General features: G+C 40.0%; 1 protein-coding gene across 1 annotated transcript in view; it reads right to left on the reverse strand.

The window, feature by feature from the left end:
- Positions 1 to 302: 302 nt before the first annotated feature.
- The window catches only part of PIAS1 (protein inhibitor of activated STAT 1), a gene marked incomplete in the record, with an annotated part of 380,233 nt that continues 355,218 nt past the window's right edge, over positions 303 to 25,317 (reverse strand). Inside the window, 1 exon segment of the mRNA XM_053719576.1 lies at positions 303 to 415. Within this exon segment, the coding sequence (XP_053575551.1) occupies positions 303 to 415 (113 nt within the window).

The following is a 25,317-nucleotide window of genomic DNA, read 5'->3' on the forward strand; positions in this document are numbered from 1 at the left end:
TAGTAGGGGGTGGGGGTAACCTTTGCAGCCTGGTATCTGTGACAGACAGTATACCTTTTAGCATTTTAATTAATTTATTATTTTTATTTTGGTGCATATGAATTCTTAAAATGACTAAGTGTCTTACCAGACAGGTTGTGCTATTAGTTTTTTAAAGGGGTAGCACTAAGTGTTATTTCTTGTTTGTATAAACTCTGTTTAGTTTTTAAATTTTAGGCGTTTCAAAAGGTTTGGACTCAGGAATATCCTTAAGTAGTAAATGTTAACAAAGGTGTTCAAGCTTAAACCTAAAATTAACCTCTTCAGACTATTAGATTGTCTGAAGTTGAGTCAGAATACGAGATCTCACCCTCAGAAGCTGCTGAGGAATGATTATCTTCAGAAATTTGAGATAAACTGACTAAAGCAGTCTTGTCTATTGAAGAAATTCTCAAGTCAGAGGAAATATGTTTAGTCTTTCTCTTACCTGCTGTAAGGGTTAACTTGTTCTGACAGGTTCTGCTGACTCCTTCCCCAACACCTTTAAGAGGATCAGCTCACCTGCAACCAAGTGCTTGGTAATTTGTTAGTGTCAGCTAATGGTGCGGAGCTGTATTTTCCTCTACCTGCTCTCCTAAACATTTGGATTACAACTACAGGTTGCAACCTGTCCTCTTTTCGTCTCAACTATCCACTTCAAGTATTCATAATACCCCCAATTATTGATTTTCTCATTTGTCTAAAACACTGGTTTTGTTTAAAAACAAACAATATCCCAGAAACTCAAACACCCCGTCTGATATAAAAAGAACAGACCCACAGGGAGATATCAATGCAATATCCAGAATAACCCGGATAACGAGAACACCTCGCATGTCCCGACCCAAGGAAGAGACCACCTCCTGCCAAAGTCCAACACTCCAAAGGATCTAAGGCATCTCAAACCAAGACACTAGAGCCCATAGGCGTTTGAACCGCCACAAGACGTCCAAAGCAAGGGGATACCTTGAGGACAAAGACACTAGAGCAAGGCTAGTCTCCACATAACCTCCATATGTGTCAGAGGATCACAGTAACAAAAGGATGCAGATCATCCCCAGCTCCAGGGAAAAACCCGAAGCAGAGCCCAAAGGAGACCCCAATGTCCCCAAAAGGGAACAACCATCTCCCCAAAGGAAAACCAGGTCTCCAAAAAGGACCATGGAAGGAACAAGTCCAAAAGGACAATTTCCCAGAGCCTCAGAAAGGCCAAACTGCCCAAAACAGCAGTAAGGAGGCGCTAAGCCCCCAATCCTCCCAAGTGAGGAAGAACACTTTAGGTCCCGAGATTATCGGAAGAGAGTGACGCAGCGGAACTCCACTGACCCAGTCAACCTGCTTGAAGGCGAAATAATGACTAAAACAAGTCCTTTTTAGAATGGATTAGCTGAAACTTGTAAAATGAAAACAAGAAAACTCAAAAAAAACAATTTATGTAAGAACTTACCTGATAAATTAATTTCTTTCATATTGGCAAGAGTCTATGAGCTAGTGTATGGGATATACAATCCTATCAGGAGGGGCAAAGTTTCCCAAACCTCAAAATGCCTATAAATACACCCCTCACCACACCCACAATTCAGTTTAACGAATAGCCAAGTAGTGGGGTGATAGAAAAAGGAGTAAAAAGCATCAAAAAAAGGAACTGGAAAAATAATTGTGCTTTATTAAAAAGAAAAAAACAACCACCATACAAAGGTTGGGTCTCATGGAATCTTGCCAATGTGAAAAATGAATTTATCAGGTAAGTTCTTACATAAATTATGTTTTAATTCATGTAATTGTCAAGAGTCCATGAGCTAGTGACGTATGGGATAGTAATACCCAAGATGTGGTACTCCACAGAAGAGTCACTAGAGAGGGAGGGATAAAAATAAAATCTGCCATTTTCCGCTGAAAAAATGAAATCCACGTTCAAAAAAAAATAAGCTTTTCTCATAATTGAAAAGAAAAAACTTAAAACATAAGCAGAGGAATCAAACTGAAACAGCTGCCTGAAGGAATTTTCTACCAAAAACTTCTTCCGAAGAGGCAAATACATCAAAACAGTAGAATTTAGTAAATGTATGCAAAGACCACCAAGTTGCTGCTTTGCAAATCTGATCAACTGAAGCCTCATTCTTAAAAGCACACAAAGTGGAAATTGTTCTAGTAGAATGAGCTGTGATTCTCTGAGGCGGGGCCTGGCCCGACTTCAAATAAGCCTGATGAATCAAAAGCTTTAACCAGGATGCCAAGGAAATGGCAGAAGCTTTATGACCTTTCCTAGAACCAGAAAAGACAACAAATAGACTAGAAGTCTTCCTGAAATCTTTAGTAGCTTCATCATAATATTTCAAAGCTCTTACAACATCCAAAAAATGTAAGGATCTCTCCTAAGAATTCTTAGGATTAGGACACACAGAGGGAACAACAATCTCCCTATTAATGTTGTTAAAATGCACAACTTTAGGAAACAATTTAAATGAAGTCCGCAAAACTGCCTTATCCTGGTGGAAAATCAGAAAAGGAGACTCACAAGAGCAGATAATTCAGAAACTCTTCTAGCAGAAGAGATAGCCAAAAGAACAACACTTTCCAAGAAAGTAGTTTAATATCCAAAGAATGCATAGACTCAAAAGGAGGAGCCTGTAAAGTCTTCAAAACAAAATTAAGACTCTTAGGAGGAGAGATTGATTTAATGACAGGCTTGATATGGACCAAAGCCTGCACAAAAAACAGTGAATATCAGGAAGCTTAGCAATCTTTCTGTGTAATAAAACCAAAAGAGCAGAGATTTGTCCCTTCAAAGAACTTGCAGACAAACCCTTAACCAAACCATCCTGAAGAAACTGTAAAATATTAGGAATTCTAAAAAAATGCCAGGAGAAAAACACCATGAAATATAAGTCTTCCAAACTCGATAATAAATCTTCCTAGAAACAGATCTACAATTCTGCAACATAGTATCAATCACTGAGTCAGAGAAACCTCTATGACTAAGCACTAAGCGTTCAATTTCCATACCTTCAAATTTAAGGATTTGAGATCCTGATGGAAAAACGGTCCTTGAGACAAAAGGTCTGGTCTTAAAGGAAGTGGCCAAGGTTGGCATTCGGACAAGATCCACATACCAGAACCTGTGAGGCCATGTGGGAGCTACCAGAAACACAAACGATTGTTCCATGATGATCTTGGAGATAACTCTTGGAAGAAGAACTAGAGGCAGGAAGCAGGTTGGTAAACGCATCCACGACTCCGCCTGAGGATCCCTGGACCTGGACAAGTACCTGGGAAGCTTCTTGTTTAGATGGGAAGAAATCAGATCTATTTCTGGAAGACCCCACATCTGAAAAAAAACACATCTGGCTGGAGAGACCACTTCCCCGGATGTAAAGTTCTGATGGCTGAGATAGTCCGCTTCCCAATTGTCTACACCTGCGATATGAACTGCAGAAATTAGACAAGAGCTGGATTCCGCCCAAGAAAGTATCCAAGATACTTCTTTCATAGCTAGGGGACTGAGTCCTACCCTGATGAATAACATATGCCAGTTGTGATACTGTCTGTCTGAAAACGAATGAACGGTTTTCTCTTCAACAGAGGCCAAACCTGAAGAGCTCTAAAAATAGCACAGATTTCTAAAGTATTGATTGGTAACCTCGCCTCTTGAGATTTCCCAACTCCTTGTGCTGTCAGAGATCCCCCCAGACAGCTTCCCGACCTGAAAGACTTGCATCTGTTGTGATTACAGTCCAGGTTGGATGAACAAAAGAGGCCCCTTGAACTATATGATGGTGATCTAACCACCAAGTCAGAGAGAGTCAAACATTGGGTTTTAAGGATATTAATTGTGATATCCTTGTATAATCCCTCCACAATTGATTCAGCATACAAAGCTGAAGAGGTCTCATATGAAAATGAGCAAAGGGGATCGCGTCCGATGCTGCAGTCATGAGACCTAAAACTTCCATGCACATAGCCACTGAAAGGAATGACTGAGACTGAAGGTTTCAACAAGTTGAAACCAATTTTATTCGTCTCTTGTCTGTTAGAGACAGTCATGGACACTGAATCTATCTGGAAATCTAAAAAAAGGTGACCCTTGTCTGAGGAATCAAGGAACGTTTTGGTAAATTGATTCTCCAACCATGTCTTTGAAGAAACACTAGTTGATTTGTACGAGATTCGGCAGAATGTAAAGACTGAGCTAGTACCAAGATATCGTCCAAATAAGGAAACACTGCAATACCCTGTTCTCTGAACACAGAGAGTAGGGCACCGAGAACCTTTGAAAAAAAATTCTTGGAGCTGTCGCTAGGCCAAATGGAAGAGCGACAAATTGGTAATGCTTGTCTAGAAAAGAGAAACTCAGAAACTGATAGTGGTCTGTATGAATTGGAATATGAAGATATGCATCCTGTAAGTCTATTGTGGACAAATGACCTTGCTGAACAAAAGGCAGAATAGACCTTATAGTCACCATTTTGAAAGTTGGCACTCTTACAAAACGATTCAAAATGTTACCTTCTAGAACTGGCCTGAATGAATTTTCTCTCTTTGGGAAAATAAATAGATTCGAATAAAACCCCAGACCCTGGTCCTGAAACGGAATTGGTATAATTACCTCTGAAAGCTCTAGATCTGAAACACACTTCAGAAAAGCCTGAGCCTTCCCTGGATTTGCTGGAATGTGTGAGAAAAACATCATTTATGTAAGAACTTACCTGATAAATTCATTTCTTTCATATTAGCAAGAGTCCATGAGCTAGTGACGTATGGGATATACATTCCTACCAGGAGGGGCAAAGTTTCCCAAACCTCAAAATGCCTATAAATACACCCCTCACCACACCCACAAATCAGTTTAACGAATAGCCAAGAAGTGGGGTGATAAGAAAAAAGTGCGAAAGCATAAAAAATAAGGAATTGGAATAATTGTGCTTTATACAAAAAAAATCATAACCACCACAAAAAAGGGTGGGCCTCATGGACTCTTGCTAATATGAAAGAAATGAATTTATCAGGTAAGTTCTTACATAAATTATGTTTTCTTTCATGTAATTAGCAAGAGTCCATGAGCTAGTGACGTATGGGATAATGAATACCCAAGATGTGGATCTTCCACGCAAGAGTCACTAGAGAGGGAGGGATAAAATAAAGACAGCCAATTCCGCTGAAAAATAATCCACACCCAAAACAAAGTTTAAATCTTATAATGAAAAAAACTGAAAAACATAATTTATGCTTACCTGATAAATTCCTTTCTTCTGTTGTGTGATCAGTCCACGGGTCATCATTACTTCTGGGATATTATCTGCTCCCCTACAGGAAGTGCAAGAGGATTCACCCAGCAGAGTTGCTATATAGCTCCTCCCCTCTACGTCACCTCCAGTCATTCGACCAAAGACCAACGAGAAAGGAGAAGCCAAGGGTGTAGTGGTGACTGAATTATAATTTAAAAAATATGTACCTGCCTTAAAAAACAGGGCGGGCCGTGGACTGATCACACAACAGAAGAAAGGAATTTATCAGGTAAGCATAAATTATGTTTTCTTCTGTTATGTGTGATCAGTCCACGGGTCATCATTACTTCTGGGATACCAATACCAAAGCAAAAGTACACGGATGACGGGAGGGATAGGCAGGCTCATTATACAGAAGGAACCACTGCCTGAAGAACCTTTCTCCCAAAAATAGCCTCCGAAGAAGCAAAAGTGTCAAATTTGTAAAATTTGGAAAAAGTATGAAGCGAAGACCAAGTTGCAGCCTTGCAAATCTGTTCAACAGAGGCCTCATTCTTAAAGGCCCAAGTGGAAGCCACAGCTCTAGTGGAATGAGCTGTAATTCTTTCAGGAGGCTGCTGTCCAGCAGTCTCATAGGCTAAACGTATTATGCTACGAAGCCAAAAAGAGAGAGAGGTAGCAGAAGCTTTTTGACCTCTCCTCTGTCCAGAATAAACGACAAACAGGGAAGAAGTTTGGCGAAAATCTTTAGTTGCCTGCAAGTAGAACTTGAGGGCACGAACTACATCCAGATTGTGTAGAAGACGTTCCTTCTTTGAAGAAGGATTTGGACACAAGGATGGAACAACAATCTCTTGATTGATATTCCTGTTAGAGACAACCTTAGGTAAGAACCCAGGTTTAGTACGCAGAACTACCTTGTCTGAGTGAAAGATCAGATAAGGAGAATCACAATGTAGGGCTGATAACTCAGAGACTCTTCGAGCCGAGGAAATAGCCATTAAAAATAGAACTTTCCAAGATAACAATTTTATATCAATGGAATGAAGGGGTTCAAACGGAACACCCTGTAAAACGTTAAGAACTAAGTTTAAACTCCATGGCGGAGCAACAGTTTTAAACACAGGCTTGATCCTAGCTAAAGCCTGACAAAAGGCCTGGATGTCTGAATTTTCTGACAGACGCCTGTGTAACAAGATGGACAGAGCTGAGATCTGTCCCTTTAATGAGCTAGCCGATAAACCCTTTTCTAAACCTTCTTGTAGAAAAGACAATATCCTAGGAATCCTAACCTTACTCCAGGAGTAATCTTTGGATTCACACCAGTATAGGTATTTACGCCATATTTTATGGTAAATCTTTCTGGTAACAGGCTTCCTAGCCTGTATCAGGGTATCAATAACCGACTCAGAAAAACCACGTTTTGATAAAATCAAGCGTTCAATTTCCAAGCAGTCAGCTTCAGAGAAGTTAGACTTTGATGTTTGAATGGACCCTGAATCAGAAGGTCCTGTCTTAGAGGTAGAGACCAAGGCGGACAGGATGACATGTCCACTAGATCTGCATACCAAGTCCTGCGCGGCCATGCAGGCGCTATTAGAATCACTGATGCTCTCTCCTGTTTGATTTTGGCAATCAATCGAGGAAGCAGCGGGAAGGGTGGAAACACATAAGCCATCCTGAAGTTCCAAGGTGCTGTCAAAGCATCTATCAGAACCGCTCCCGGATCCCTGGATCTGGATCCGTAGCGAGGAAGTTTGGCGTTCTGGCGAGACGCCATGAGATCTATCTCTGGTTTGCCCCAACGTCGAAATATTTGGGCAAAGACCTCCGGATGAAGTTCCCACTCCCCCGGATGAAGAGTCTGGCGACTCAAGAAATCCGCCTCCCAGTTCTCCACTCCCGGGATGTGGATTGCTGACAGGTGGCAAGAGTGAGACTCTGCCCAGCGAATTATCTTTGATACTTCTATCATTGCTAGGGAGCTTCTTGTCCCTCCCTGATGGTTGATGTAAGCTACAGTCGTGATGTTGTCCGACTGAAACCTGATGAACCCCCGAGTCTTTAACTGGGGCCAAGCTAGAAGGGCATTGAGAACTGCTCTCAATTCCAGAATGTTTATTGGCAGGAGACTTTCCTCCTGACTCCATTGTCCCTGAGCCTTCAGAGAATTCCAGACAGCGCCCCAACCTAGAAGGCTGGCGTCTGTTGTTACAATTGTCCAGTCCGGCCTGCTGAACGGCATCCCCCTGGACAGATGTGGCCGAGAAAGCCACCATAGAAGAGAGTTTCTGGTCTCTTGATCCAGATTCAGAGTGGGGGACAAATCTGAGTAATCCCCATTCCACTGACTCAGCATGCACAATTGCAGCGGTCTGAGATGTAGGCGTGCAAAGGGTACTATGTCCATTGCTGCTACCATTAAGCCGATCACCTCCATGCATTGAGCTACTGACGGGAGTTGAATGGAATGAAGGACACGGCATGTATTTAGAAGCTTTGTTAATCTGTCTTCTGTCAGATAAATCTTCATTTCTACAGAATCTATAAGAGTCCCCAAGAATGGAACTCTTGTGAGAGGCAAGAGAGAACTCTTCTTTTCGTTCACTTTCCATCCATGCGACCTTAGAAATGCCAGAACTAACTCTGTATGAGACTTGGCAGTTTGAAAGCTTGAAGCTTGTATCAGAATGTCGTCTAGGTACGGAGCTACCGAAATTCCTCGCGGTCTCAGAACCGCTAGAAGGGCACCCAGAACCTTTGTGAAGATTCTTGGAGCCGTAGCCAATCCGAATGGAAGGGCTACAAACTGGTAATGCCTGTCTAAGAAGGCAAACCTTAGATATCGGTAATGATCTTTGTGAATCGGTATGTGAAGGTAAGCATCCTTTAAATCCACTGTGGTCATGTACTGACCCTTTTGGATCATGGGTAAGATTGTCCGAATAGTTTCCATTTTGAACGATGGAACTCTTAGGAATTTGTTTAGGATCTTTAAATCCAAGATTGGCCTGAAAGTTCCCTCTTTTTTGGGAACCACAAACAGGTTTGAGTAAAACCCTTGTCCTTGTTCCGACCGCGGAACCGGATGGATCACTCCCATTAATAATAGATCTTGTACACAGCGTAGAAACGCGTCTTTCTTTATTTGGTTTGTTGACAACCTTGACAGATGAAATCTCCCTCTTGGGGGAGATAATTTGAAGTCTAGAAGGTATCCCTGAGATATGATCTCTAGCGCCCAGGGATCCTGGACATCTCTTGCCCAAGCCTGGGCGAAGAGAGAGAGTCTGCCCCCCACTAGATCCGGTCCCGGATCGGGGGCCCTCGGTTCATGCTGTCTTAGGGGCAGCAGCAGGTTTTCTGGCCTGCTTGCCCTTATTCCAGGACTGGTTAGGTTTCCAGCCTTGTCTGTAACGAGCAACAGCTCCTTCCTGTTTTGGTGCAGTGGAAGTTGATGCTGCACCTGCTTTGAAATTCCGAAAGGGACGAAAATTAGACTGTCTAGCCTTAGCTTTGGCTTTGTCTTGAGGTAGAGCGTGGCCCTTACCTCCTGTAATGTCAGCGATAATTTCTTTCAAACCGGGCCCAAATAAAGTTTGCCCCTTGAAAGGTATATTAAGTAATTTGGACTTAGAAGTTACATCAGCCGACCAGGATTTTAGCCACAGCGCCCTACGTGCCTGAATGGCGAATCCTGAATTCTTAGCCGTAAGTTTGGTTAAATGTACTACGGCCTCCGAAATGAATGAATTAGCTAGTTTAAGGACTCTAAGCCTGTCCGTAATGTCGTCCAGCGTAGCGGAACTAAGGTTCTCTTCCAGAGACTCAATCCAAAATGCTGCCGCAGCCGTAATCGGCGCGATGCATGCAAGGGGTTGCAATATAAAACCTTGTTGAACAAACATTTTCTTAAGGTAACCCTCTAATTTTTTATCCATAGGATCTGAAAAAGCACAGCTATCCTCCACCGGGATAGTGGTGCGCTTAGCTAAAGTAGAAACTGCTCCCTCCACCTTAGGGACCGTTTGCCATAAGTCCCGTGTGGTGGCGTCTATTGGAAACATCTTTCTAAATATTGGAGGGGGTGAGAACGGCACACCGGGTCTATCCCACTCCTTAGTAACAATTTCAGTTAATCTCTTAGGTATAGGAAAAACGTCAGTACTCGCCGGTACCGCAAAGTATTTATCCAACCTACACATTTTCTCTGGTATTGCAACAGTGTTACAATCGTTAAGAGCCGCTAAGACCTCCCCTAGTAATACACGGAGGTTTTCCAATTTAAATTTAAAATTTGAAATATCTGAATCCAATCTGCTTGGATCAGAACCGTCACCTACAGAATGAAGCTCTCCGTCCTCATGCTCTGCAAGCTGTGACGCAGTATCAGACATGGCCCTAGAATTATCAGCGCACTCTGTTCTCACCCCAGAGTGATCACGCTTGCCTCTTAGTTCTGGTAACTTAGCCAAAACTTCAGTCATAACAGTAGCCATATCTTGTAATGTTATCTGTAATGGCTGCCCAGATGTACTAGGCGCCATAATATCACGCACCTCCCGGGTGGGAGACGCAGGTACTGACACGTGAGGCGAGTTAGACGGCATAACTCTCCCCTCGCTGTTTGGTGAAATTTGTTCAATTTGTACAGATTGGCTTTTATTTAAAGTAGCATCACTCTTTAAAAACAACACAACTTGTTAGCAAAGGTTTGTTCCCATTAGTAAAGTAACACTAATTTAATTTTAAACATAAAAATCACAGAGCAACGTTTTAAAACACAGTCACTACATAAATCTCACAGCTCTGCTGAGAGAATCTACCTCCCTTCAAAGAAGTTTGAAGACCCCTGAGTTCTGTTAGAGATGAACCGGATCATGCAGAAAATACAAGTGTAACTGACTGGAAATTTTTTGATGCGTAGCAAAGAGCGCCAAAAACGGCCCCTCCCCCTCACACACAGCAGTGAGAGAGAAACGAAACTGTCATAATCAAAACAAGCAAACTGCCAAGTGGAAAATAATGCCCAAATATTTATTCACTCAGTACCTCAGAAATGCAAACGATTCTACATTCCAGCAAAAACGTTTAACATGAATTAAATACCTATTAAAAGGTTTAATGTACTTTTACAGAGTAATTCCGGTGAAATACCATCCCCAGAATACTGAAGTGTAGAGTATACATACATGTCATTATAACGGTATAGCAGGATTTTCTCATCAATTCCATTCAGAAAATAAAAACTGCTACATACCTCAATGCAGATTCAACTGCCCGCTGTCCCCTGATCTGAAGCTTTTACCTCCCTCAGATGGCCGAGAAACAGCAATATGATCTTAACTACTCCGGTTAAAATCATAAGAAAAACTCTGGTAGATTCTTCTTCAAACTCTGCCAGAGAAGTAATAACACGCTCCGGTGCTATTGTAAAATAACAAACTTTTGATTGAAGTTATAAAAACTAAGTATAATCACCATAGTCCTCTCACACCTCCTATCTAGTCTTTGGGTGCAAGAGAATGACTGGGGGTGACGTAGAGGGGAGGAGCTATATAGCAACTCTGCTGGGTGAATCCTCTTGCACTTCCTGTAGGGGAGCAGATAATATCCCAGAAGTAATGATGACCCGTGGACTGATCACACATAACAGAAGAAAACATAATTTATGTAAGAACTTACCTGATAAATTCATTTCTTTCATATTAGCAAGAGTCCATGAGCTAGTGACGTATGGGATATACATTCCTACCAGGAGGGGCAAAGTTTCCCAAACCTCAAAATGCCTATAAATACACCCCTCACCACACCCACAAATCAGTTTAACGCATAGCCAAGAAGTGGGGTGATAAGACAAAAGTGCGAAAGCATAAAAAATAAGGAATTTGGAATAATTGTGCTTTATACAAAAAAATCATAACCACCACAAAAAGGGTGGGCCTCATGGACTCTTGCTAATATGAAAGAAATGAATTTATCAGGTAAGTTCTTACATAAATTATGTTTTCTTTCATGTAATTAGCAAGAGTCCATGAGCTAGTGACGTATGGGATAATGAATACCCAAGATGTGGATCTTCCACGCAAGAGTCACTAGAGAGGGAGGGATAAAAATAAAGACAGCCAATTCCGCTGAAAATAATCCACACCCAAAATAAAGTTTAAATCTTATAATGAAAAAAACTGAAATTATAAGCAGAAGAATCAAACTGAAACAGCTGCCTGAAGTACTTTTCTACCAAAGACTGCTTCTGAGGAAGAAAACACATCAAAATGGTAGAATTTAGTAAAAGTATGCAAAGAAGACCAAGTTGCTGCTTTGCAAATCTGATCAACCGAAGCTTCATTCCTAAATGCCCAGTAAGTAGAGACTGACCTAGTTGAATGAGCTATAATCCTTTGAGGTGGAGTTCTACCCGACTCAACATAAGTATGATGAATCAAAGACTTTAACCACTATGCCAAAGAAATGTCAGAAGCCTTCTGACCTTTCCTAGAACCAGAAAAGATAACAAAATAGACTAGAAGTCTTTCGGAAATCTTTAGTAGCTTCAACATAATATTTCAAAGCTCTAACTACAATTTCTCTACTAATGTTGTTAGAATTCACAACCTTAGGTAAAAATTTAAATGAAATTCGCAAAACCGCCTTATCCTGATGAAAAATCAGAAAAGGAGACTCACAAGAAAGAGCAGATAATTCAGAAACTATTCTAGCAGAAGAGATGGCCAAAAGAAACAAAACTTTCCAAGAAAGTAATTAAATATCCAGCGAATGCATAGGTTCAAACGGAGGAGCTTGAAGAGCCCCTAGAACCAAATTCAAACTCCAAGGAGGAGAAATTGACTGAATAACAGGTTTTATACGAACCAAAGCTTGTACAAAACAATAAATATCAGGAAGACTAGCAATCTTTCTGTGAAAAAGAACATAAAAAGCAGAGATTTGTCCTTACAAGGAACTTGCAGACAAACCTTTATCCAAACCATCCTGAAGAAACTGTAAAATTCTAGGAATTCTAAAAGAATGCCAAGAAAAAAGATGAGAAGAACACCAAGAAATGTAAGTCTTCCAGACTCGATAATATATCATCCTAGATAAAGATTTACGAGCCTGTAACATAGTATTAATTACGGAATCAGAGAAACCTCTATGACTGAGAATCAAGCGTTCAATCTCCATACCTTCAAATTTAAGGATTTGAGATCCTGATGGAAAAAAGGACCTTTGCGATAGAAGGTCTGGTCTTAACGGAAGAGTCCATGGTTGGCAAGTAGCCATCCGGACAAGATCCGCATACCAAAACCTGAGAGGCCATGCTGGAGCCACCAGCAGAATAAACGAACGCTCCTTTAGAATCTTGGAAATTACTTTTGGAAGAAGAACTAGAGGCGGAAAGATATAAGCAGGATGATACTTCCAAGGAAGTGACAATGCATCCACTGCTTCCACCTGAGGATCCCTGGATCTGGACAGATAACTGGGAAGCTTCTTGTTTAGATGAGAAGCCATCAGATCTATTTCTGGAAGTCCCCATATTTGAACAATCTGAAGAAATACCTCTGGGTGAAGAGACCATTCGCCCGGATGTAGCATTTGGCGACTGAGATAATCCGCTTCCCAATTGTCTATACCTGGGATATGAACCGCAGAAATTAGACAGGAGCTGGATTCCGCCCATACAAGTATTCGAGATACTTCTTTCATAGCCAGAGGACTGTGAGTCCCTCCTTGATGATTGACATATGCCACGGTTGTGACATTGTCCGTCTGGAAACAAATAAACGACTCTCTCTTTAGAAGAGGCCACGACTGAAGAGCTCTGAAAATTGCACGGAGTTCCAAAATGTTGATTGGTAATCTCGCCTCCTGAGATTCCCAAACCCCTTGTGCTGTCAGAAACCCCCATACAGCTCCCCAACCTGTCAGACTTGCATCTGTTGAGATCACAGTCCAGGTTGGAAGAACAAAAGAAGCCCCCTGAACTAAACGATGGTGGTTTGTCCAAACAATCGGTTTTAAAGATATTAATTGAGATATCTTTGTATAATCCCTGTACCACTGGTTCAGCATACAGAGCTGAAGAGGTCGCATGTGAAAACGAGCAAAGGGGATCGCGTCCAATGCAGCAGTCATAAGACCTAGAATTTCCATGCATAAGGCTACCGAAGGGAATGATTGAGACTGAATGTTTCGACAAGCTGAAACCAATTTCAGACGTCTCTTGTCCGTCAGAGACAGAGTCATGGACACTGAATCTATCTGGAAACCTAAAAAGGTTACCCTTGTCTGAGGAATCAACGAACTTTTTGGTAAATTGATCCTCCAACCATGTTCTTGAAGAAACAACACTCATAAAAGACTGGAAAGGTTCTTAACTTCTATGCATATATAGCAACTGAAGGAAATAATAGAGACTAAAGGTATCGACAGACGGAACCCAATAAAATTGTCCCTTGTCTGATAGAGACAAAGACAGTGACACAAACTATCTGGAAACCTAAAAAAGGTGACCCTTGTGTGAGGAATCAAGAACTTTTGAAAAAAAGATCCTCTAACTATGTCCTGAAGAGCAAAGTGAATCATATGAGATTCCGCATCCTCAGAAAATAATCTGAATGAAAACAGAAAAATGAAAATATGCATTTATTGTATCTAATGAAAACAAATAATGCTATCAATGACCATAAAAAGGCAGAATAGTTTGAATAAAACTCCAAAACCCAGATCCTAAAAAAGGAACTGGATAAAATACCCCAGAAGATTCCAGGTCTGAGCAGCGCTTGAACCCCATGGGTGCCCAGCCATGCTTCAACAGTACCCAAAATATATAGGACAGAAACACACTTAAAGAAAGTGTTAGCCTTACTGGAATAAAATCAAAGAAATTTGGACCAAATAGAACCAAATAAATTTCAAAGAAGTCTTAACCTGCCCCTTACCAGCCAAGCTGGAATACGGCACGTACATCGCAATATTAGGGAGCTGATTTCGAACTGAAAAATTTCCAATTATAAACATGTTACTTGGGAAAGAACTCAGGAATTCGTTCCTTAATAAGAACAACCAAACTAGTATAAGCTTAAAGTTTTAGTCTTAGAACTAAATCTTGAAACCCAGAGTAACAGTTAAGAATTGAAACCAATTATAAAACAAATAATTGATTATCTTAGAACAAAAGAAATATGGATTTATTAAAAATCACAAAATAAAGACATAGATTAACCCTCATTTGCGAAAATATTCAATAAAATGAAAACACAAATGAAATTATTAGCATGATAGTCCAGTTTAAAGGACCAGTCAATACAGTGGACTTGCATAATCAAAAAATGCAAAACAACAAGACAAATGCAACAGCACCTAGTCTAGTAAATGTTGTCCCTTTAACAATGCTAAAATAAATCATAATCTGATACTTGATCTTAAAGTAAACAGAAAAAATTAAGCAATTGCAATATCCAAATAAATCACAGGACCAAGAAAAGTACCTGAAACTAAATAATTTTCCATAAATAAGATACAACCATCTAAAGGAAAATAAATACTATTTTGCTATAGAAACAATAGCATAATTAGTAGGAGTAGAGATAGCCCCAATAAATTGGAGAACCCTCCAAATTGAATTTAACTGCTGGCAAAGAATATAGTTTAAAACCTTTGAAGAAGGAATAAAAGAAAATTCTCAGCCTATGTCATTCCCTAGTATGGGGAATTGGAAAGAAAACCTCTGAAAACACAGAAGAATAAATAGGCAGAAATAGTGTCAGCTAGTCTTAAAGAACTAGTTACCTTAATATCCAAAATAATCAACACCTTTTCAACAAAGAACAAATGTACTTTAATAATAAAAAAATAATAAAAAAGTAGATTTGTTAGTGTCAATATCTGATGAAGAAAATTTCTGAAAGAGAAAAAACATCATCAGAGAAGGATAAATCAGTATGTTGTTGGTCATTTGAAACTTCAATAATTAAAAAAGAAGTGAAAAAGACCTAAAAATTTTATTAGAAGGCACGAAGTCAGACAAAGCCTTTAAAATAGAATCAGAAAAATATTTCTCATAAATCTTCTAAATATTTCTTGTACATAAGATGTAAGAATGGCAATATATAAAGCATAAATACTAATGGATTCTGCATGTAAAAGTATATCATAATAACTTATTACAAACCATAGCTAAAGATAAACATTTATAACATTTAAAATAAATGAACTTAGCTTTGGTAGAACTGAAACTCAGTTAAGCGTTTTTCCAGAAGTGGCTTCTGATTCAGGGTCAATCTGAGACATCTTGCAATATGTAATAGAAAAAACAACATATAAAGCAAAATTGAACAAATTCCTTAAATGACAGTTTCAGGAATGGGAAAAAAATGCCAATGAACAAGCTTCTAGCAACCAGAAGCAATAAACAATGAGACTTAAATATTGTGGAGACAACAATGACGCTCAAATTTTTTTACATCCGGTAACGCCGACATTTTTTGGCGCAAAAACGTCAAAAAAATGACGCAACTTCCGGCAACACGTATGACGCTGGAAATGACAAGAAAATTTTTGCGCCAAGAAAGTCCGCGCCAAGAATGACGCAATAAAATGAAGCATTTTCAACCCCCGCGAGCCTAACAGCCCACAGGAAAAAAGTCAAATTTTAAGGTAAGAAAAAATTGAATTATTCATATGCATTATCCCAAATATGAAACTGACTGTCTGAAATAAGGAACGTTGAACATCCTGAATCAAGGCAAATAAATGTTTAAACACATATATTTAGAACTTTATATAAAAGTGCCCAACCATAGCTTAGAGTGTCACAGAAAATAAGACTTACTTACCCCAGGACACTCATCTACATGTAGTAGAAAGCCAAACCAGTACTGAAACGAGAATCAGTAGAGGTAATGGTATATATAAGAGTATATCGTCGATCTGAAAAGGGAGGTAAGAGATGAATCTCTACGACCGATAACAGAGAACCTATGAAATAGACCCCGTAGAAGGAGATCATTGAATTCAAATAGGCAATACTCTCTTCACATCCCTCTGACATTCACTGCACACTGAGAGGAAAACCGGGCTCCAGCCTGCTGCGAAGCGCATATCAACGTAGAATCTAGCACAAACTTACTTCACCACCTCCATGGGAGGCAAAGTTTGTAAAACTGATTTGTGGGTGTGGTGAGGGGTGTATTTATAGGCATTTTGAGGTTTGGGAAACTTTGCCCCTCCTGGTAGGAATGTATATCCCATACGTCACTAGCTCATGGACTCTTGCTAATTACATGAAAGAAAACAGGAGGTCTTATTCTGAATCCTATTTGATACCCTTGAGACACAATACTCTGAAACCAGCTGGAATGAGGGCCGCACCTTCATGCGGACTTGGGGGCTGGCTTTGGTTTCTTAAAAGGCTTTGATATATTCCAACTTGAAGGTTTCCAATTGGAACCATATTCTTTGGAGGAAAGATTGGCTTTCTGTTCCTTATTCTGTCGAAAAGAACGTAAACGATTAGCAGCTTTAGATTTACCCTTAGATCTTTTATCCCGAGGTTAAAAAAAACTCCCTTCCCCCCAGTGACAGTTGAAATAATTGAATCCAACTGAGAACCAAATAAATTATTACCTAGGAAAGATAGTAATCTAGACTTGGATACCATGCCAGCATTCCAATATTTGAGCCACAAAGCTCTTCTAGCTAAAATAGCTAAAGACATAGATTTAACATCAATATTTACGACATAAAAAATAGCATCACAGATAAAATGATTAGCATGTTGAAGCAAAAGAACAATGCTAGACAAATCAGGATCTGTTTTCAACCAAAAAGTTGATGCAGCTGCAACATCAGCCATGGATATAGTAGGCCTAAGAATGTAGCCAGAAAATAAATACACTTTCCTTAGATAAGATTCAAGTTTCCTATCTAAAGGGTCTATAAAAGAAGTACTATCTTCCATAGGAATAGTAGTACGTTTGGCAAGAGTAGAAATAGCCCCATCAACTTTGGGGATTTTTTCCCAAAACTCCAATCGAACTGCTGGCAAAGGATACAACTTAGGAGGAGGAATAAAAGTACCAGGTCTATTCCATTCCTTTTAAATCATATCAGAAATAGCACCAGGAACTGGAAAAACCTCACAAGACCTCAGGAGGTTTATAAACAGAATATAAAAGTTTACTAGTTTTAGTATCAAGAGGACTAGTTTCCTCAATATCCAAAGTAATCAACACCTCTTAACAAGGAACGAATATACTCCATCTTAAAAGAGATAAGTAGATTTGTCAGTGTCAATATCTGAGGTAGGATCTTCTGAACCAGATAGATCCTCAGAGGAGGATAATTCAGTATGTTGTCAGTCCTTTAAAATGTCATCAACTTTATGAGAAGTTTTAAAAGAGCTTTAACGTTTATTAGAAGGCGGAATAGCAGACAAAGCCTCCTGAATCGCATCAGCAATAAAATATTTTATATTCACAGGGATATCATGTACATTAGATGTTGAAGGAACAACAGGCATTGTACTAGTACTGATGGATACTTTCTCTGCATGTAAAAGCTTATCATAACAACTCCGCATAATCTCCGCTAACTTACAACAGATACACTTAGCTTTGGTAGAACTCATCAGGCAGCAGAGTTCCAAAAGTGGTTTCTGAGACAGGATCAGATTGAGACATCTTGCAAATGTAAGAGAAAAAACAACTTATAAAGCAAAATTATCAATTTCCTTATATGGCAGTTTCAGGAATGGGAAAAAATGCAAACAGCATAGCCCTCCGAGCATAAAAAAAGGCAAGAGGCATATAGGAAGGACGAATTTGCATCACCAAACGTACCTTTGCGATAAAAAAATTCTCGCGTAAAGAATGACGCAATAAATATCAGCATTTTGCGACCTTGCGAGCCTAATTTTGCCCGTGAAAATTAATGAAAAAGCAGTCAATTTGAAGAAAAGACTATACCCCAGGTAAGAAAAAATAACTTCCTAAATATGTTTCCCAATTTTGAAACAGATAGTCTGCAAAAGGAAATATACATAAACCTGACTCATGGCAAATATAAGTACAATACATTTATTTAAAACTTTATATTAATGCATAAAGTGCCAAACCATAGCTGAGAGTGTCTTAAAGGACCAGTCAACACATTAGATTCGCATAATCAACAAATGCAAGATAAGAAAATGCAATAGCACTTAGTCTGAACTTCAAATGAGTAGTAGATTTTTTATAACAAATTTCAAAGTTATGTATATTTCCACTCCCCTTGTACCATGTGATAGCAATCAGCCAATCACAAATGCATATACGTATAGTCTGTGAAATCTTGCACATGCTCAGTAGGATCTGGTGACTCAAAAATTGTAAATATAAAAGACTGTGCACATTTTTTTTAATGGAAGTAAATTGGAAAGTTGTTTAAAATTACATGCTGTATCTGAATCATGATAATTTAATTTAACCTGAGTGTCCCTTTAAGTAATGAAAACATACTTACCGAAAGACACCCATCCACATATAGCAGATAGCCAAACCAGTACTGAAAAAGTATCAGTAGAGGTAATGGAATATGAGAGTATATCGTCGATGTGAAAAGGGAGGTAAGAGATGAATCTCTACGACCGATAACAGAGAACCTTTGAAAAGATTTCCCGTAAGGAAAACCACAGAACCAATAGGTGATACTCTCTTCACATCCCTCTGACAAACACTGTACACTGAGAGGAATCAGGCTTCAAAATGCTGAGAAGCGCATATCACAGAAGAAAATAGAGCACAAACTTACTTCACCACCTCTAAGTGTTACAAACTAAGAGATTAGGGGGATTACGACACAAGCTGTAAAGTATGTGCTAGATATAATGTGAACTGATTGCAACAAGGGAGGCAGGTTTTACAGTTTATACAGCCTTATAATAACCTAATAAAAAAGGAGCTAGAGAACGAATTATATATATATAAATAATTTCTATTTACTGTTCAGACATCATAAAACACATAGCTATAACTAGACAAATAAAATAAAATACATATGGTTCAAAAAACAATAATCAATTGCATATTTTTACACTGAAATATAAAAAAGATTATTTTGACAACAGGATGTGAGAAGAGAGAGCCCAGATTTAGGAGAATCGCAAATAATGCGTATATTTCAGTCCTTTGTAGGATAGAGATGATCAAGAGTTAATAAAAATACATCTTTCCATTGAAATACTGATTTGTAGAATGGCAAACTTTCAAAACAATAGCGATCTTGTAATATTATGTACAAGATATCGTTTTGATGCAGCAATATAAAATGACAGTCTTTCTTTAAAAAATTGATATTTTCAAGATATCCCTTTATTTAAATTGCAGTGAAATAGTAGTGGCCAGCCACTATTAAACTCTAAAAAGTATCCGCACTGGGGAAAATGTTCAAGCCCAATGTAACAATGTGTAGACAAACCAAACAGATCTATACCTTTTAGGTGAGCTTATGTTGTGCCTGCTATGCAGGTAATCTCACCCTTCCGGTATCAGCAAAAGCACTAACTACGAAAGCCACTCAGAATCCAGCCGCATACGAGGAAGGGTGAGATTACCTGCATAACAGGCACAACATAAGCTCACCTAAAAGGTATAGATCTGTTTGGTTTGTCTACACATTGTTACATTGGGCTTGAACATTTTCCCCAGTGCGGATACTTTTTAGAGTTTAATAGTGGCTGGCCACTACTATTTCACTGCAATTTAAAGAAAGGGATATCTTGAAAATATCAATTTTTTAAAGAAAGACTGTCATTTTATATTGCTGCATCAAAACGATATCTTGTACATAATATTACAAGATCGCTATTGTTTTGAAAGTTTGCCATTCTCCAAATCAGTATTTCAATAGAAATATGTATTTTTATTAACTCTTGATCATCTCTATCCTACAAAGGACTGAAATATACGCATTATTTGCGATTCTCCTAAATCTGGGCTCTCTCTTCTCACATCCTGTTGTCAAAATAATCTTTTTTATATTTCAGTGTAAAAATATGCAATTGATTATTGTTTTTTAAACCATATGTATTTTATTTTATTTGTCTAGTTATAGCTATGTGTTTTATGATGTCTGAACAGTAAATAGAAATTATTTATATATATAATTCGTTCTCTAGCTCCTTTTTTTATTAGGTTATTATAAGGCTGTATAAACTGTAAAACCTGCCTCCCTTGTTGCAATCAGTTCACATATCTAGCACATACTTTACAGCTTGTGTCGTAATCCCCCTAATCTCTTAGTTTGTAACACTTAGAGCTTTTTTAGCGCCTCCTTTAATATTCATTTTTTACTTTCCAAACTTTTAACCAGGAGGAGGTTATTATAGAGGAGGCTTAAGTGTTTTTAGTTCAAGCGCTATACATACATTTCTTACTTCACCACCTCCATAGGAGGCAAAGTTTGTAAAACTGAATTGTGGGTGTGGTGAGGGGTGTATTTATAGGCATTTTGAGGTTTGGGAAACTTTGCCCCTCCTGGTAGGATTGTATATCCCATACGTCACTAGCTCATGGACTCTTGCCAATTACATGAAAGAAATAAAGTTAGCACTCAGCGCCTCAACCGGCACAGCCAGGCAGAACAGGCGCCATGTGTCTGAACAAGCCATGAGTCAGAAGAACTGAACCAAAGCAGGACCGGCCTGCAGACAGGGTCTTAACTGTCAAGCTGCCTAAATCCTCCCCCAGAGGGGAAGAGAATAACAGACAAACATAGGACTAAAATGTCCCGTAAAAAACTTCCGCAAAAGTAAACAGTGAGGATCTATGCCAGAGAAAGTTCCCGAAGGAAAAATATAATAAAAAAGATATCCTAACTGGATAAAAAAAAATATAAGGCAACCCGTAGGTTAACGCCCAAAAAGAGACAGGCATACCCGCAGGACCAGCCAAACGGAACCCTGATCTTCCAACAAAACCGGCAAGCATCTCAAACTGACAATCAGGAGATTACATCATCCCCTCATGTAATGAGGTGAGCCATTCGAAGTAGAATATTGCGGATTCCGTATCCGTTAAGGATAGGGTCCTCTAATAACTCAAAAACGTGTGAGTAAAGCGCGAAGGTGCGCTATTCTTTAACGAAAGGCACAACACTCAGGGAGAGTTACACCCGCAGGGAACTGTATAGGGCCACCCAAGGTCGGGAGACATGGTACAATAGGGCACGAGCACAAACGCAAACATCTGGCCTTTGCAGACGCATAAATCGCCAAAAAACGTGAAAGCGAAAACGTGCTGCAACCTCCAGGGGGACCAAGCCGCCCTGCAAGGAGGGATAAACATAATCTGGGTTACCCACATGTGTAGTAATAGGGAGCGGTAGGGAACTCGCCTCTCGGAAGTCAGAACCCCCAGAGGCGGATGGCTCAGCGGTCCCTTGATTCCCTGAGCCAGAGGAACAAGGCGCTCTAATACGGCATTTAGAACATAACTGATTGACCTGTGTCAACGGGGCCCAATTTGCATTCTTCACAAGTGGAAGAATCTGAAATTTGAACAGTCTCAGCATCAGAATCCTCCATAACTGGATAGAGAATATAATATAGACTATAAGAAAACTAAATCTAAAATGGAACCTGATACCCACAATGCCCGGGGCACTCACCACCTCCTATGAACCAGACACTGGCAGACCAGAATTTTGCCATCGCCACACAGTCAGGAATGCGGAAATGGAGGACCAGATCGTAACACGCCCAGTCACAAGGTGAACCGTACAGTAAAAAAAAAAAAAGCCCAACCATAAGGTCGCATCACTTCCAAAGGCCTTTATATTCCAAGCCAGGAGCCAAGTAACACTACACATAAGCATATTGAATCACATAACAAACATGATTAAAACCCCTGTTCAATAATCCTCCTTCAGGAGATATTAACCCTTGATTCCAAGATACTAAAGGAGCTTCACTGAGGCCCAATATATTTACTTTATAAGTCCCGCAAGATAGCACCTTACAGGAAACAAATGAGTTACAGTACATTCCGATGAAGTAAAATCAAATGATCTTACCGGAATTTACGCCGGGGAACAGAAACAGGGCCCTTCAAGTGTGACGAATAGTAGCAGCACCTCCGCCATGGACTTGAGAGAAAAAAAAGCAGGCAGCGAAGCGAAGTTCAACAACGCTGATTGCTTGTGGAGCTGTTAATATGAGTCGGGATGGTTTTGCAGAAACACTCTCCCTGCATTGCCGAACTCTAACTTTCATCCAGGCCCTCACTGAGAGACTGACAGGATTACTTAAAACTCCCATCCCATGTCAAAGAGTACTATCCTCCATAAGAGACAAACTTCTGACACTTCTCTGCCAACCTCCTGGGACGAAAGGCAAAGAATGACTGGGGGATGGAGGGGAGTGGAAGGTGTATTTAAAGGACAAAAACACAATTTATGCTTACCTGATAAATTTATTTCTCTTGTGGTGTATCCAGTCCACGGATCATCCATTACTTGTGGGATATTCTCCTTCCCAACAGGAAGTTGCAAGAGGACACCCACAGCAGAGCTGCTATATAGCTCCTCCCCTAACTGCCATATCCAGTCATTCGACCGAAACAAGCCGAGAAAGGAGAAACCATAGGGTGCAGTGGTGACTGTAGTTAATCTAAAATTTTGACCTGCCTTAAAATGACAGGGCGGGCCGTGGACTGGATACACCACAAGAGAAATAAATTTATCAGGTAAGCATAAATTATGTTTTCTCTTGTAAGGTGTATCCAGTCCACGGATCATCCATTACTTGTGGGATACCAATACCAAAGCTAAAGTACACGGATGAAGGGAGGGACAAGGCAGGTACTTAAACGGAAGGTACCACTGCCTGTAAAAACTTTCTCACAAAAATAGCCTCCGAAGAAGCAAAAGTATCAAATTTGTAGAATTTGGAAAAAGTATGAAGCGAAGACCAAGTCGCCGCCTTGCAAATCTGTTCAACAGAAGCCTCATTTTTAAAGGCCCAAGTGGAAGCCACAGCTCTAGTAGAATGAGCTGTAATCCTTTCAGGAGGCTGCTGTCCAGCAGTCTCATAGGCTAAGCGGATTATGCTTCTTAGCCAAAAAGAAAGAGGTTGCCGAAGCCTTTTGACCTCTTCTCTGTCCAGAGTAAACAACAAACAAAGCAGATGTTTGACGAAAATCTTTAGTAGCTTGTAAGTAAAACTTTAAAGCACGAACCATGTCCAGATTATGTAAAAGACGTTCCTTCTTTGAAGAAGGATTAGGACACAATGATGGAACAACAATCTCTTGATTGATATTCTTAGTAGATACCACCTTAGGCAAAAACCCAGGTTTTGTACGCAGAACTACCTTATCTGCATGGAAGATCAGATAAGGAGAATCACATTGTAAAGCAGATAACTCGGAGACTCTACGAGCCGAGGAAATAGCCATCAAAAAAAGAACTTTCCAAGATAAAAGCTTGATATCTATGGAATGAAGAGGTTCAAACGGAACCCCTTGAAGAACTTTAAGAACCAAATTTAAGCTCCATGGGGGAGCAACAGGTTTAAACACAGGCTTGATTCTAACCAACGCTTGAAAAAACGCCTGAACGTCTGGAACATCCGCCAGACGCTTGTGCAAAAGAATAGACAGTGCAGAGATCTGTCCCTTCAAATAACTAGTTGATAATCCTTTCTCCAAACCCTCTTGGAGAAAAGATAATATCCTGGGAATCCTAACCTTACTCCATGAGTAACTCTTGGATTCACACCAATAAAGATATTTACGCCATATCTTATGGTAGATTTTCCTGGTAACAGGCTTTCGTGCCTGTATTAAGGTATCAATGACAGACTCGGAGAAGCCACGCTTTGATAAAATCAAGCGTTCAATCTCCATGCAGTCAGTCTCAGAGAAATTAGATTTGGATGATTGAAAGGACCTTGAAGTAGAAGGTCTCGTCTCAAAGGCAGAGTCCAAGGTGGAAAGGATGACATGTCCACTAGGTCTGCATACCAGGTCCTGCGTGGCCACGCAGGCGCTATCAAAATCACCGATGCTCTCTCCTGCTTGATTTTGGCAATCAGTCAAGGGAGCAGAGGAAACAGTGGAAACACGTAAGCCAGGTTGAAAGACCAAGGCGATGCTAGAGCAAGCGTCGCTTCCGGGTCCCTGGACCTGGATCCGTAATAAGGAAGCTTGACGTTCTGGCGAGACGCCATGAGATCCAGTTCTGGTTTGCCCCAACGATGAATCAATTGAGCAAACACCTCCGGATGGAGTTCCCACTCCCCCGGATGAAAAGTCTGACGACTTAGAAAATCCGCCTCCCAGTTCTCTACACCTGGGATATGGATCGCTGATAGGTAGCAAGAGTGTTTCTCTGCCCAGCGAATTATTTTGGAGACTTCTAACATCGCTAAGGAACTCCTTGTTCCCCCTTGATGGTTGATGTAAGCCACAGTCGTGATGTTGTCCGACTGAAATCTGATGAACCTCAGGGTTGTTAACTGAGGCCAAGCCTGAAGAGCATTGAATAATTATGAAAAAATTATGTTTTCTCTTGTAAGGTGTATCCAGTCCACGGATCATCCATTACTTGTGGGATACCAATACCAAAGCTAAAGTACACGGATGAAGGGAGGGACAAGGCAGGTACTTAAACGGAAGGTACCACTGCCTGTAAAAACTTTCTCACAAAAATAGCCTCCGAAGAAGCAAAAGTATCAAATTTGTAGAATTTGGAAAAAGTATGAAGCGAAGACCAAGTCGCCGCCTTGCAAATCTGTTCAACAGAAGCCTCATTTTTAAAGGCCCAAGTGGAAGCCACAGCTCTAGTAGAATGAGCTGTAATCCTTTCAGGAGGCTGCTGTCCAGCAGTCTCATAGGCTAAGCGGATTATGCTTCTTAGCCAAAAAGAAAGAGGTTGCCAAAGCCTTTTGACCTCTTCTCTGTCCAGAGTAAACAACAAACAAAGCAGATGTTTGACGAAAATCTTTAGTAGCTTGTAAGTAAAACTTTAAAGCACGAACCATGTCCAGATTATGTAAAAGACGTTCCTTCTTTGAAGAAGGATTAGGACACAA

Source organism: Bombina bombina, chromosome 6 (genome assembly GCF_027579735.1).
Source record: "Bombina bombina isolate aBomBom1 chromosome 6, aBomBom1.pri, whole genome shotgun sequence".
NCBI classification, from domain to species: domain Eukaryota; kingdom Metazoa; phylum Chordata; class Amphibia; order Anura; family Bombinatoridae; genus Bombina; species Bombina bombina.